Raw genomic sequence first — 15,152 nt, forward strand, 5'->3', positions numbered from 1 at the left:
ACAGCGAGAGATTTTTACCTCACTGTAAGCTAACTTAAGGGCAGGATGCCTAGTGATCAGCACACACACCGAACATGGGAGACTGAAGCTGCTGCTCCCTAGATTTACCACAGCAACACATTCATTTAGCACACTGTGCTCAAGTCCTACACACAGCTAAGTACTCTGATCTAAAACATGGAGGTGGGTGAGGAGACTACATGCTATTTACAAGTATCTGTAAAGACTCACAAATGTGGCCTGGGAAAGGTGATTTCCATCACTGAAAATGGGGAAGGAAAGAATCGCAAATAAATACTGTGAATTGCAAGAACAGTTGGGGAGGGGGAGGGTTGCATGTTATGGAGCCTGCATGACATTCCTTACTTTTAAGTCATCCCCGTGGGACAGAGAAAGAGCATTCAAGCAACACTCTACACCATTAAAGTCAGGGCCAGAAAATGATTCCATTGGTGCCCTGTTTCCCAACCCATTGCCTTCTCATGTTTTCTGAATCCCATGCAATCCTAAAATTGTTTGTGGATTCAAGGATAGTTTTAAAGCAGGAATTAAAAACAATTATTTCAGCAGGCATTCCTTAGTTGATATTGTTCTGGATTTTCTCTTCTTTACTTCTGTTTTTACTACAGTTAGTTTGTGTTTTGAAGGTAATTCATCTTTTTATGTTAAGATAGTGTAAGCTGTCTTGAGCTGACATTTTGCCGAGCAAGGAAGGATGCAAATTTTAATATAAACAAACAAACAAACAAACAAACAAACAAACAAACATAAAGGAGGTAGGCCTCAGGTCTAGCCTATGCAAAGAATAGAAGAAGGGGGAGATGAGATGAGAGGTGTATGCTACTTTGGCAGCACAAGTTCCTTGCTGCAGTTCTGAATTTAGGTGTTGCAATTCCCTATCTGTATAGCCCAGACAACACCAAAATAGTATTACTGCAATGTCTGAAAGATGATTTATTCCAAATAACCATGCTGATATTTCTTCCTGTCAATCAATTGCACTATATCCAAATATTATGGTTATTCCTGTTCAGCTCCATCAGTATTTTGAGCACCTGGAACGGAGAGATCTAAGAGTCGCCATTACACAAGCTCAGTGAAATGAACTGCCCCAGATGGATCACAATCCATGTATTAACGCTGCTCAGAATATTAGGGAGTCTTTGTACTAGTGCTAGAGTATCTGTCACATCTCTTAGTACACCTTTTAGGTGTACATGGAGCTAAAAGGTAAACATATTTTACCATTATTGACAGAATTCAGAACAAAATATAGTCACAGTGCACTTACTGTCCACTAAGAGCAGGTATGTCATGTAAAGGAACAGCAAAATTAATTGGTTTTTTAAAAATTATTATTATTATTATTATTATTATTATTATTATTATTATTATTATTATTTACTTATATCCCGCCCATCTGGCTGGGTTTCCCTAGCCACTCTGGGGGGCTTCCAACAGGAGATTAAAAATACATTAAAACATCAGTCATTAAGAAACTTCCCTAAACAGGTCTACCTTCAGATGTCTTCTAAACGTCAGACAGTTATTTATTCCTTTGACATCTGATGGGAGGGCGTTCCATCATTTTTTATTGTAATAATTTGGAAAAACATTTTAAATTTAATGGCTCTAAGTAAGGATGTTCTTGTGAATGGCTCTAAGTAAGGATGTTCTTGTGTAAACCAGATCAATACATTAAGTTTATTTGTTTATTTCCATAACTATGAATCTTTCACTGACTGTTTTCGGTTTTCTGACTAATGTTCAGTAAGAAACTAAATGTCTCATAGACTTTTTGCTGAAATTCTATGGTAGTTGGTAAATAAAAATAGGAAAACAATCTGTTTGTAGGTGGAGGGGCAACATTTTTTAAAGTTATCGTTTATATAGTGCCACACATGTGCATGGCATTTTTCAAATTATAAAATGACAGATTTCCAACCTGAGGGGCTTTTGGCCTAGAATGAGATGGGGAACAGGACCTTGCTAGTGGCCCAGATCCTTGTCTCCCCCACAAACATGGTCCAACTGATAGGTGGGTGGAACCACCCATCTGTCAATCACCTGACATCATAAGGAGTTCCAAAGTGGTCACTGTAACCATGACTTATAGAGCAACCTCTGAACACCTGCTTTCAGCGCCAGCCAGCTGATTGGCACTTGAAGTGTGCCATCACAGAGACTCATTTAAACCGCCTATCAGCTGATAGTTGGTTTCATGGAGCCTCTTTACAGGTTATGCGGATGGAAAAATAGCCTTAAAAGCAAACCATTTTCCCTTCTGTGGTGAAAGCATTTGTATTCAAACAGCTTTAAATACAAACTGCTTTTTCTGTGTAAAAATGGAGCATTTCTTCCTTTTCACAGGCAGCAGCTTATATTCAAAGTGCTGGAGGAGGCACAAACAGCTTCCCTCAGGCCCCCTGGCTGCACCAGGCAAATTCGGAATTTGATTGTTGGGATTTCAGCTGCACAGAGCTCTTTTCAAGCCCCAACAGTCAGCTGATCCTCGAAGCTTGCAGAAAGCCCTGTGCTGCATTTTGTCTCAAACCCTGGAAATCAGCTAATACAGTGGTACCTCGGTTTACGAATCCGTTCCGGAAGTCTGTTATTAGACTAAAACCGTTCTTAAACTGAGGCGCACTTTCCCTAATGAGGCCTCCACCGCCAGTTCCCGTTCCATCATTCGGCTTCTGTTCTTAGATCAAGGTAAAGTTCGCAAACCAGGACACTACGTCTGGTTTCGCGGAGTACTTAAACTGAATAGTTAGTAAACAGGGCTGTTCTTAGGTACCACTGTTGTTGGGGTTTCAAGGTGCCTTGCAAATGGCTTTGCTGATAACATCTAGCAACTGACTGGCAGTCCTGCCAAACTCTTTATGGCCCAGCTGCAACTTCACCTGCGCCCCCACCTGATGGGGCAAGTGACTGTAGCTTGACAATTATGGTCAGGCAGGCCTAACTAGTGCCGTGGGATGGAGTTTCCCCACCCCTGACTAACGAGCAGGATAAAAGTGCTTTAAATAAAACAATGAAGAAAATAAAACTATGCAAGTCAAGATAGAAGTCATAAGAACCCATTACAGGAAATCAAGGATGAACAGATGAACTTACTTCCACCAGGCTTAGGTGTACTCCTATGAGGTAGGGCATTGGAGCTCTGAAACAAAATAGAAACAACTGGTTTAGTCTGAGAGAGAAAAGTTAGGAAGCCAATTAGGATTGTTGTCACATGGAATCTAACTGGAAATGGTGATGTTCATGCACACAAGTTTGTCACACTGTCCACATGATGTCATTATCAAATACAAGACTGTACTCTCTCTCCCCACCCCTCTCTCCCGTCTTCTCCCCCCCCACATTCACATTTCAATTGTAGAAAATTCAGTAAGTAAAAATAACCCCGAAATACATCCAGTCACTGCTGGTGTGGAAGAACATCAATGCATTGGGGGTGGGGGAGGTTCGGTATGTCATGTGTATGCTGACATTTCAGTTGGTGGCCTCTGTCGCTACACCCCTACGTTCCTCACCTGAGCACAACCCTCTTTTGCCTGGCATGTGTAAACTCTTAGGTGCCAGCTGCACATATGGAAACATCAGATGTGAATTACCTCTTTGCAATATAGCGCCTCTATCTGGAAGCACCCTAGATAATGGAAGCAGCTCTGTGCAGAAAAGCTCAGCATCATACTAATTCCTGTGTCACCTGAAGCCCAGAGGTTAGGAGAGGCACCAGCAATTGCATAAAAAAGGAATATGGCCCCACAGCCCTTAGAGGCCCCAGGAACTAAAGAACAGATGTAAATAAGTTACAGGAAGTGACATCAGCAAGAATATCAACCAAAGCTCTCTTAGAAATCAGATGCTCACACGTGAAAACTCAAAGTACTATTCCAGGCCTAGCATCATATAAACACACAAAGCTGCCTTATGCCAAGGTCTGATCCCTTAACAGCAGAATTGTCTGCTTTGATGGCTTTGGCAGACTTTCCCCAGCTAATTCCTCCCTCAAAATACAGAGGAAGCCATGGGCTGACATATTAAACATTCAACTAAAACACAGATAACATAATACTAAACACTTAAGTAACAAGACATGGTGCTACAAGATAAATGGGATTCAGATAAAATCCAAGTGCAGACTTTTATCCCATTCCCTGACCCTCCACTTTTTTTACATTCCTCAAGTCCTTACACAAGTAGCACAATTTTACATTTCTCTCCCCTGTGCCAGGAGATGTGACTAGTGCTCCAAAGGACGCCATGAAGACAAGACCTTGAGAGCAGAGCCCAGGCAGGAGGATCCCTGGTGCAAGTCTTGTGGAAATGGAAAGTCCTCGTCTCAGCTTCCCATTCAGGGCCTTTGCATACAATGTTTGTGTTGAAGTAAAAGGGAGCAGCCCAGCTAAACAGTCCAGCTAAAGAGGTACACAAATGCAAGAACGAGAGCATCCTCCCAGCAGAGTGAAGGTAGGGTTGCTCCTTCAGAAAGAGGCCATTTAGGGAGGGTTGGCAACCAACAGGTTAGTGGACTTGCTTGGCATTATGCAATAGAATCTTAGCCTAGTCATCTCTCAGCCCAATTTTTTTTAAGTTGTTAGCAGAGTTTTTTAAAGCCCTGTAGGAAGGAAGCTGTTGTCTCTGAGTTTTTAATCCCCAAATTCACCCACAATGCCCCAAAGTGCATGTTGGGTCATTAAGTGTTCAGGTTAAGGAAAATGAACAGGCAGCCACCCACCACCTGGAACTGGGCAGAATCTCACACCCTAGGATATTTTTGCTTGACATTGTCTAATGTTTAAGAATCATAACTAGATAGTGTCTTTGAAATGTACTGTGTTCCAGGGCTAAGGCTACACCAGGTCAACCTAAACTCAAAGCAGTACACCATTTGTGTAGCCACATAAAACTCCTGTCTTCCCTGGGCCAGTGGCTGGCTAGGCTGCCAGCTCTGTTCCAGAAGTAGACATGGAGCCGAAATGTGTTCCTAATTAAGTAGATTCAGTAACAGGACAGCTTCAATGTCAAGAATACAAAATCTAAACCTCGGCAGGAAGTCTTAAGGCTGCAAATGTCTCATCTCGTGAACCTCGGAAAGGATAATGAAAAAGAGCAGGAAGTGTTCACAATTCCATAAAAAGTGGGGCCTCCGCTATGGCGTCCAGGAGAACAGCCTGTCAGAAGGGGCGGGGGAGAGTCGGATCTGTAAAACTTAATTAACTGCTTTGTATTGATCTGTCAGTCGTCCTCAATTAATCAAGGAATGCAACAGGGAGCACAAAATATTTAATACAAGTGTCAAAATCAAAAACATCTAAGATATTGCAAAGCACAAAGGGGCTGAGAAAGACAAGTGGAGAACGTAAGTGCAAAGAGAAGCTTGTCTCCACCTGCATAGAATGAGGCTCCCAAAGTCTGGTCTGCCTGTCACACTCATGTCCTGTCCACACACTGATGACTGCAGATGATGTGTTGGCATCAATCGGCCACCAAAGGTCAAAAGCAGCACAAAGTGGGCTCTTTTATCACGTCATGCACAATCGTTTCTGGTGGAGGCTATTCAGAAACCCAAAGAGGTAAGTAATCAAATAATGAGAAATGAAGTAGAATGTGAGCAAACAAACCCCTGCACCTTGGTTAAGTTTTGGGAATAAGCAGACATCCTTCAGAATGCTCTACATATGAGAGTGACCAATGCTAAGGCCGCAGTCTACAAAAAGAAGAAAAAGACAACGCCCAACAATGCATAAGCAGTGCTGCACTCTTTCCTCTCCAGCCCTCTTGACCGGACAAGAGGAAGTGCTTCTCATGCAACACATACTTAACCTATGAACATTTTCATTGGCAAAGGAAGTTTTGGCGGCAGCAGGTCTATGTGGCTTTAAAACAGGGCAATGCGAAGACACAGGAGGTTAACTTGATGGGAACCCAGCAGCCTCAAAAGACAGGGTGCAATCTCTTCAATTCATCTGTTTTTTGATAAATGGATGGCGGGGGCCAACATGAGGGATGATGTTGCTATGACCACCTGCCACAAGTCCCAGAGATTTGGATGTGTAGGCGAGGCCCACACTCACCAGCCCTACTGAAGAGGCTCCTCATGAGGCCGGAGGAACATCGCCCGGCTGTGGGGCATGGAGGCCGCTCCCTGGAAGGCCCTGTCCACCTGGCCAGACTCACCAGCCCTACGAAAGAGGCTCCTGGGAGACCAGAGGGGCATCACTATGCCTGACAACAAATCCCAATTATTGGATTCTTTTGCGCTCTTTTTGTGCCTGCCAAACAGCCGTGTTATGCTTATGATAATATTTTATTCTCTTGTTAATTATGCTGTTTTAAATGTGCATTTTATATTTGACTTCACTTAGCAATGTTTTCTTTTGAAATGTTTTAAGATTTTTTTTGTTAATTTTATATTAGGTATGTATTCTGTAGTTTACCTCCTTTGTAATGTTTTATTTTGAAATCTTTAAGATAATACTTTAATTAAGTTGCTTTGACTGTATATGCTATATTTGACTTTCTTCAGATTGTTTTATTTATGTTTTATTGATTTAATATGCTGTAAACCGCTTTGAGTTTTTTCTTAAAAATATAAAGTGGTATAGAAATTAAATAAATAAGTAGGGTGCACTGAGTCTATGAAGGCCTTTTGCAATTTCTGCGCTTTGAGGCTCAGCTGTTGGGAAGCAACAACAGGATCAGGCAACAGTCTGCAAGCCCTACTTGGGCACTTCCATAAGGCTCAGAAACAGGATACTGGGACTTGAGTTTGAGAAGGCAGATCTCTTATTATGTTGCTTACTATATGGCCCAACAGTCCAATGCAAGAGTGGCTAACATCTTCTTGAAGATGTTGATAGACTGAAACTCCCACTGTCCCTACCCATACTAGCTGTGGGTGAATAGAACTGTAGTCCCTCCAACTTACAGAGGCCACAGCATAGCCATCTATGATCTAATGGCACTTATTTTATGGGGCAGAGATGGGGGAGAGGAAACCCACATGATGTGGTTGTTGCAGCATCCAAACTTGAAGCTTGGTGTGGCGTTAGAACCTCAGCCAAGAGTCGCACAATGCTGGCACTGGGCATCCACGCCTCCTACCACTCACCAGCTCCAGAGCTCCTCAGAGGTGATGAGCACAAATTAAAAACAAGGCTGTTTGTCAGCAGCCAAAACCCACTCCGGCCGAGTGGGGCAAAACACTTATTTCTGCAATATACATAGTTATATAAGCAAAAACACAGCTTGGGCCTTTGGAAATGAAGAAATGCCCTGCATCCTGCCACCTCCCGACGAGAATGCTGATTAAATGCTGAAGAACCCAAGGAGTCAGTAAGCATGAATATGGATATTGTGGACTCAATGGCAACATATTGCCCCATTCATTGCAGCTGCATTTTTACAATTAGTTTAATTCATTTCCTCTGGCTAACTAGAGGCTGCGTTAACTACTCACCCTAGAGGTGGGCAGCTACTAATTGGAAAACTGGCAGGTGAAATTAAGGGAGATCTTAAGCCCAAATGCTACCAAGGAAAATATTGCTGTTTGGGACAAAAAGTATTTTTAAAAACTGACGCGAAGGGGAATCTGCAGCCACTCAGGGAAAGAAAAGACCAGCTCCAGTCATTAAAAAGGAAGAGTGTCACCAAAACCTGCCAGGTGCGGTTTCCACTACGCACTTCCTCATCTCCTGAACAGTTCTGCAAATTGACACATAACTGCTGGCATGTATGATCCACGAAAGACACACAGATGCTCTAGGTAAAATAATGGAAACCGCCCCCCCCCAAGCTCTCCTGTACTATATTTGGGTCAAAGGAGACTGGGCAGTGATGCCTGTGCAAACTTTTATAAGCGCGCACACACACACACACACACACACACACACACACATATATATATATATATATATATATATATATATATATATATATATATATATATCAGGTGAAAGCAACACAAATCTAGCTGGAAAACTCTCAATCACTTAAATTTCTCCTCTACCATCTGCTTCTGTTTTTGCTCTTTTCTTTCTCATGTCACAGCTGCAAAGAAAACAACCAAACACCAACTAAAGGTTAGCAATCTAAACCCAACACAAAGACAAAGGAAGAAATAATAAAGATCCAATTTGTGGGATCCAGGCCTCCCCTCCCTCACTCTGAAAGCCCAGGCGGGGGGATGCGGGAGAGGGAGGCTCGCAGGTCGTGATTTCATGCCCAAAAGCACCTTTCCAGCGTTCACACCGTTCTCAAAAATAGATGGAAGTTATTTTGGGGGAAATGTATTTATGGCACACAAATTGATTTATTCAGACAAGTATAGCGTGCTATTATCGCTCTAATTAAAGTTCACATCAGCCTACGGTAATCAGTTGTTGTGTCTGCAAAAGTGCAATTAGATTCTTCCTGGTAATTATAGGGTTTTTCTAGCTATGCTTCCAGTTTGCTTACTTGGCTCGTTCATTCCAGTGCCCCAACTTCAGCCGTTCCCGTTCCCAGAAGCCTTCCTGGGACAGAAGAGTCACCACAGCAGGTCAGGTGCAGCGCTTGTTCCCCATTTGCATGCACCTGCATTCTGAAAATGCCGGGCCTGCGCTTTTGGCTTTGGTGGGGAGCCAAAGTGGACCTAGTCTCCTGACCCAGCATTGCTGCTCCTGTGTGCAACACACTAGCATCCCGAGAACTCCTAGCAGCAAGGCAAAGCTGGCAGTGACAGCCTCCCCCCATGTGTTAATTACAGGCGGGCAGCCCATTATGCAGAGAAAGAACACCCGCTGGCCGTGCAAATGACTGGGAACTGGCCCTTCCTGCACCAGAGAGTGAAATGGAAGATTCATTCCTCCAGGAGATAATAGTTTCTAGATTCCATTCAGTGTCTCTTTGACATGGGGATGTACTTAACATTTAAATAATCCACAGAGGAACAAACCTCCTTGAAATTTACATGTTTCAGGCTGCTCACACTTCACGTAGAAGGCTAGTTATCCCTGCTGGTGCCTTACTCAGAAGGCATAGAGCTTATATATATATATATATATATATATATATATATATATATATATATATACACACACACACACACACACACACACACGGAGAGAGAGAGAGAGAGAGAGAGAGAGAGAGAGAGAGAGATTGCTTAAGAAAATGCATGAACCAGATAATAAAGTTATCAGCCAGATACCAATTTCATAGCATTTGTGGCTAATGATAGGGGCCACAGCTTATTTAAAGCAATAAAGTTAAAACTTGTTTAGAATTCTATATCTCGTCAGTGTGAAATTTCTGCTTGAATCATCGCTGGGTTCCCAACCTGCCCCTTTTCTCCAAAAGCAACAACAATCCGATGAAATACAAAACCACCCCATTATTCCCCCTTGTGGTTACTTTTTTATTTTGAACTGGTCTCCAAAACAAGATGTGAGCACCATGCGACGAGGCCTCACTCTGAGTGCACTGGCTGCCAATGGCACAGACAGCCCTGCATGCCGTTTCCAAAGTGGCTCATCTGCTGTGGGAGTTGCCACAACTGAAGGGTGGTATAAACTTATTTTAAAATGGCAACTTGGTACTGTTATTCCACACTAAATATTGCCCCTAGGGGAAACTCTTTAGGAGCCTTCACCCCAAGTATCACAATAATGTTTCAGAGATTCCAGCTGTTGGTGACGGCTTCTGCATGCTGGAGAAGCAAGGAAACATGCCTACAAAATCAACAGGAGATGTGGGCATTCTTCACAGGTGCCAGATCGGGGTAATCGCTCCCCCTGCCCCATCTTGGCCTAGGGGGACAGAATAGGGCAATGCAGATACTTTATTTAAGATGTTTATGCATTTCCAAAGCTCAAGGCAACTTACAAAAAACTCCCCAATAAAACCCAAACTGCCCACATAGCGCACATCTGATGTTGTCTGCCTGTGGAGCAGCCATGCAATTTCTCCATTATACATGGACTGGCACCACCAGTAAGTATCTGAACCAGCCCCTGTGCAGAAGGCACTCATGTGCACTTTCCTGGGACCATTAGCTGGCTCCATGTTGGCATTCTTCTCATTAATTTATATATGAGCTAACAAATGTTCTTTACCAAACCTATCTAGCAAGGAAACAAGGCATCTTCCTCTTTCGCTCCAAGACCCCCGTGGGTCTGTGCCCGGGCTCAGCGGGACGCCAGCCTCCAGGTCAATCAGGTGCTCTTCAGAACCTGTAGGCCTCCTCTTTGCAAAGCCCACTATTCCTGCCCCCACCACTCCGCTCCTTAGAGGGAATTTAACAAGGTGCAGCACAAAGCTAACAGGATCGAGAGAAATGGGAGCAGCGTGAGGCTAGCTGGCAAATTGTAGGGATGTTGCCAATAGAGTGGGGGGAGCTGAACTTCAAAAGCTATTCTTAAAAAACGTGGCAGGTGTTTATTGGTAAATTTTAAGTTGCTGCCAAAGCAAGGAGCTTTATATGTTGCCTAATGCAGGTGAGGGGAGGGGAGCGAGAAACCATTATTTATTCTCTGCTGAGTAAATCTATGTAACTAACCAATATTTTTGCCAACAGGATACTGTAATCAAGGGGGAGAAATAGCTGGGTCCCCTAAAGTAATTATATTTTGCTGCAAGTCATTTTCTCTCAGAGGCCCAAAGCAGCAAACAGCAACTTTTCCTGAGCAGCTGGTGTGGCTGTCCCCAAACACACCACAATACTAATGACTGTAGCGGCAAAGTTCAGCTAGTTTTAAATTTATTAAATTTATCAGCCACTTCCCACAGCCAAGGAAGATTCAAGTGACTTACATTTTATATAAATTTGGTATCCCTTTATAAGGTTCTCAAACAAACATTCCAATGGCTGGTATCCACCAAACTCATAAACGAGGATATGGCGGGACTTGACAAATTGACCATCTGTTCCGGGAGGAAGGATGTGTGGGTATGGGGGTAGTTCTTTGTGGTATATGTGGGGGGAGGGAGTCGTTCTGGGTTTTGTGTTTTGAAAATGAATCTTATACAACAAAAGCAAAGCAGAGTGCACTCCATAATCATCACTTAAAAACAAAGGTATCCTCCTCTCACCTACTGCAAGAATGAACACCAACTAGGTCACTAAAAGCCATAGCACTATTGTTGTTGAAATGCCTGGGGAAATAAATACGCCTTCCCCTGACTCCGAAAAGCGGACAGTGCTGAAGGCAGGTGAGCTTCCCTCCCTCCATAAACAAGAGACTGCCACAGAGAGGGCCTGCTCCCTTGTCGCCACCCTCCAGACATCTATTGGAAGGGAGACACAGAGAAAGGCTTCAGATGCCAATTTTAGGACCCATGTAGATTCATATGGGTGGAGGGGTTTCTCTTGAGGTGTTGGGGTTTTCCTGAATTCAGCCTGATACCACACAGAAAACATGCAAGAACAGTCACCCCATCACCCCTTGAGAGCTCAACACAGGAGGGGAAAATGTGTCCGTGACTTGAGGGCATCAAAGGTGTTAAAAAGCTGCATCTCCTGTTCTTAAAATGGCATGTCTGTCTTCACCCAAGGACTGCAACTTGAGAGATGTGCAAAGGCACAGTCGGAGTCACTTGGCTATAGTTAGCAAGGGAACCAGAGGCACCTGAGGAGTGGAGGCTGAGATAATGGACACCAAGAATTTGAGCAAACTGCCACTGTGGAAAGAGGATGCTATATGCTATGGTGAAACAAGGAATGAAAAGGAGCAGGTTTCACCACACACTCTGCAAGCATCCAATTTTTATTTAGTGCAAGACTATCTGAAAGTCACAATAAGAACAGGTGGGAATTAGCAAAGCAAAGCAACTTCTGAATTTGAGGAGAGGAACTCAAAATAAAGAAAAAAAACCATATTGCTGATCTCCTCTCAACTCAAATGCAGACAGCGAGAGTATTCTATATGATTAAATTCCTTTATGAAAATATTCCATAGGAACATATGTTACAGCAAGTTACAAGTCCTGTACTATTAAATTAGGCCATGAAAAATCTGTATCTCTGGATCAGCCACTTAATATTCACACACACATGTTTTTGACACAGATTTGAACAGCTGCATTGTTAAAAAACCAAACAAAAAAACCCAAACCACTGAAATCTTTAGAAGTTCAGGCTCATAAGACGGAAGTTCAGTTTTAAAGAAAAAGACACGTGCAGCCTTACCCGCAGTAGTCCAAGAGGTGTGGAGGAAGGACAGGAATGTAAACATGTTGCCAAAACATTGGGTAAAGCAGAGCTGCAGAGCCATGGATGCAGGCGGTTAACTGAAAGGCAAAAAAAGAGAGCAACATCAGCACATGCATGCACAAGAGGCAACACTATTCCCAACAATCTCCAAGGTAGAGACAACGCATCCTCTTGCCAGCTCCATCACCACCCACTGTCCCAGAATGCAATGAAGGTGAAAAGGCACGTCAAGTGTTTAAGACCTGACTGTATGGGCTGACCTTTGTCAGAAGGAGTTTATGGACATCGACATCATCATCATCATCATCAAAAACATGTTTTTATTAACAGATTTCCCATACCTTCAGTGTCTCTGTTTCAAATTGTAGGACTTTTCATACAGGTCAATTACAGCCAATGTGAGACATTTTTGTTGTAGACAATGTGGGGGTTTAGGGGGAAAGAGAAAGGGGGAGGGTAGGGGAAAATAGAGAAAGAGAAAGAGAAAAGAGAGAAAGAGAGGAAGGAAGGAAGGAAGGAAGGAAGGAAGGAAGGAAGGAAGGAAGGAAGGAAGGAGGTTGGGGAGACAGTAAACTTTCATTCTTCATAGACTATATGAGTGGTGCTTGGTAGATAGGTATCTTATTTTTGCTGGCGGAGAGAGAGATCAGAGGGCCCAAAGTGTAGTTGGTTGCAGTTGATTGGCTGCAGGGTGTTTTGATGGGGGGAGGGGGTGTCGCTAGGTTAAGTCAGCCATATTGATTCATATGTCATTGGAGTGGATCAGTCGCTGTCTTTCTAGCCTGTGAGTGTAGTCAAACGAAGCCACACCAGGGTCCTGTTTTGTTTGTTATCATGATAGTTTCAGTTCATTAGTTTTTCTAGTAGGGGGGTTTACCATACATGAGACTCTTCCAGGTGGTTTGCAATCTAACAGAACCACCTTCGCCACTGGGGCCCGGTAAGGACCCCAAGATCTCCTGCAATGATTTTCCAAAGTTTTTTGCAGATAAAGTCGCTCAGATTCGGAAGGAGGTAGACTGCACCGTGGGAGCAGGGCTGGGGCAGAAGAGTGCTAGAGCCCTGTCTGGTCAAGTTGCATGGAATCAATTCCAGTCTGTTACCTCCGAGGATGTGGACAGGCTGCTTCGACGAGTGAAACCTGTCTCCTTGATCCTTGCCCATCCTGGCTAATAAAAGGGCTGGGCGATGGGCTCTGCAGGGTGGTGAATGCTTCCCTCTGTGAGGGAGTCTTCCCAGACCCACTGAAAGGCAGTTATTAAACCGCTTAAAAACCATCTTTAGACCTGGCCAATATGGTCAACTATTGCCTAGTCTCAAATCTTCCATTCTTGGGTGAAGTGGTTGAACGAGTGGTTGCTGAACAACTCCAGGACCTTTATTGTTTGTTTACAGATAGTTGCTGTGGTGATATCATATTGTTCCGATTGCAGTAGTCACTGTATCACCACCCTGTTCATTGTTTTTGGGTTGCTTAAGAAGACACATAGCTGGTGACGGGTCTGCCAGGGTTTCTGGCTGTCCACTCATTTGTTTTGTATTTCTTGTATCGGTATGAGGTTTTAATTTTTGCAGAAGTCTATGAGGTGGTGCAGGCCTCTGACTTGCCTGGAAGCTCTGTGCTGCATAGTGGAACTCTGGGTGATGGGCCAAGGGGATTAGCAGGGATAAGGCTGAGGACATTGCTCCTGCTTTTTCCTTCCGTGATTTAAGTGTGGTCTGTGTGAACCTGCTTTGTGTTGTGGGGCTTTTCTTTAGTTTGTTTTGGAAAAATGGGGAGTTCAGGGACTTTAGAACCACTTAAAAGTGGTTGCTGCAGAATACAATTAATGGCAAGTCAACTTTTGAAGGGGTTATGGTGATGCCTGTGTTCAGAAACTTCATTTAGGTTACTATATCCACCAAGGCATTTTCAGCAAACAAGATGGCAGTTTACTGGGTTACGTTATCCTATGGAAGATACCCAGGGAGAAGTACCAAAAAGGTGACATATACAGAGTGTTATTTTTCTAGAAAAAGAGGTGCTGGAACTCACCATTAACACCTCCCTTGTTCTCTTAGAATGGCAATGGCACCCACCTGAGAGGTGGCAAAACTGAGTTCCAGAGAGTTCTAGCTGGAAAAAAGCCCTGCCTATGCACTTCAACCCATTGCTTCAGCTCATTTTGTTCCTTATTCCAGTTCTGCTAGTAGCTAGGAGTCTGCTACTAGTAGCTAAGAGTCTGGATCCTGGCTGCAGGTGGTTCTCTACTGCTAGATCATAGCTGGATATAAGGGGGTAGCCAGAGATTCTGGGGTGCATTAGGGAGGAGACAAGCATTTCTGAACCTTAATGCAGGAAAGCAGCCACAAAAAAGAGAACAAAAATAGATTTCACCATTTGCTACTTGAAAAACAGATGGATTTTTAATCCTCCTTTTCTTTTCTTCCCCCACAATCACGCCCAGGGGAAGGCTGCACATGCCAAGCGTAATCCCTAGGCAGGTTTTTGTGACTGAGATACAAACTTCTCAATGTGAAAGTCAGAACTTTGTGCTTTGCTCTGGCCAAAATACAATACAGAGCAGATTCATGTAGAAATAGTGCTGCACAACTCTACAACCCAATTTCACCTGATGAAATCACTAAGTCATTCCTCTGTTCTGCTGTTTCTTTCCTGGCCCACCACCAAAAGAAATAGAGCTTACAATAACAGCTAATATTAAATCCCCCCCCCATACAGATCCAACTCTTGCCTTTCATCATTTGCAAATGGCATCTATCAAGGGTTATTTTATGCCATTGTACACAGGGGAAAAAACCTGTTCACAACAAGGGGTGTGGTCTTCACCTGAGCACAAGAGACTCTGGCAATGCAAATCTCCTGCTAGGAGAAGCGGTGGGGGGGGGGGCGAAGAATGAGAAAGGGGGATCAAGCAGTTAATGGCCCCCATGCACTGAATACACTCCTTAA

The 15,152-nt window shown here is 43.6% G+C and overlaps 1 protein-coding gene across 10 annotated transcripts in view; it reads right to left on the bottom strand.

Annotated features, from left to right (window-relative positions):
• DENND1A (DENN domain containing 1A) overlaps positions 1–15,152 on the bottom strand; it is a 263,639-nt gene that overhangs the window by 87,847 nt on the left and 160,640 nt on the right. For all 10 annotated transcript variants that reach the window (XM_083597233.1, XM_083597229.1, XM_083597231.1 and 7 more), the window contains 2 exons: positions 12,176–12,276; positions 3,118–3,163 (listed from right to left, as the gene is read on the bottom strand). In XM_083597233.1, coding sequence (XP_083453359.1) covers positions 3,118–3,163; positions 12,176–12,276 — 147 coding nt within the window. The remainder of the gene's footprint in view (positions 1–3,117; positions 3,164–12,175; positions 12,277–15,152) is intronic.

This window comes from Podarcis filfolensis (assembly GCF_964270895.1).
Source record: "Podarcis filfolensis genome assembly, chromosome: Z".
Classification (NCBI taxonomy): domain Eukaryota; kingdom Metazoa; phylum Chordata; class Lepidosauria; order Squamata; family Lacertidae; genus Podarcis; species Podarcis filfolensis.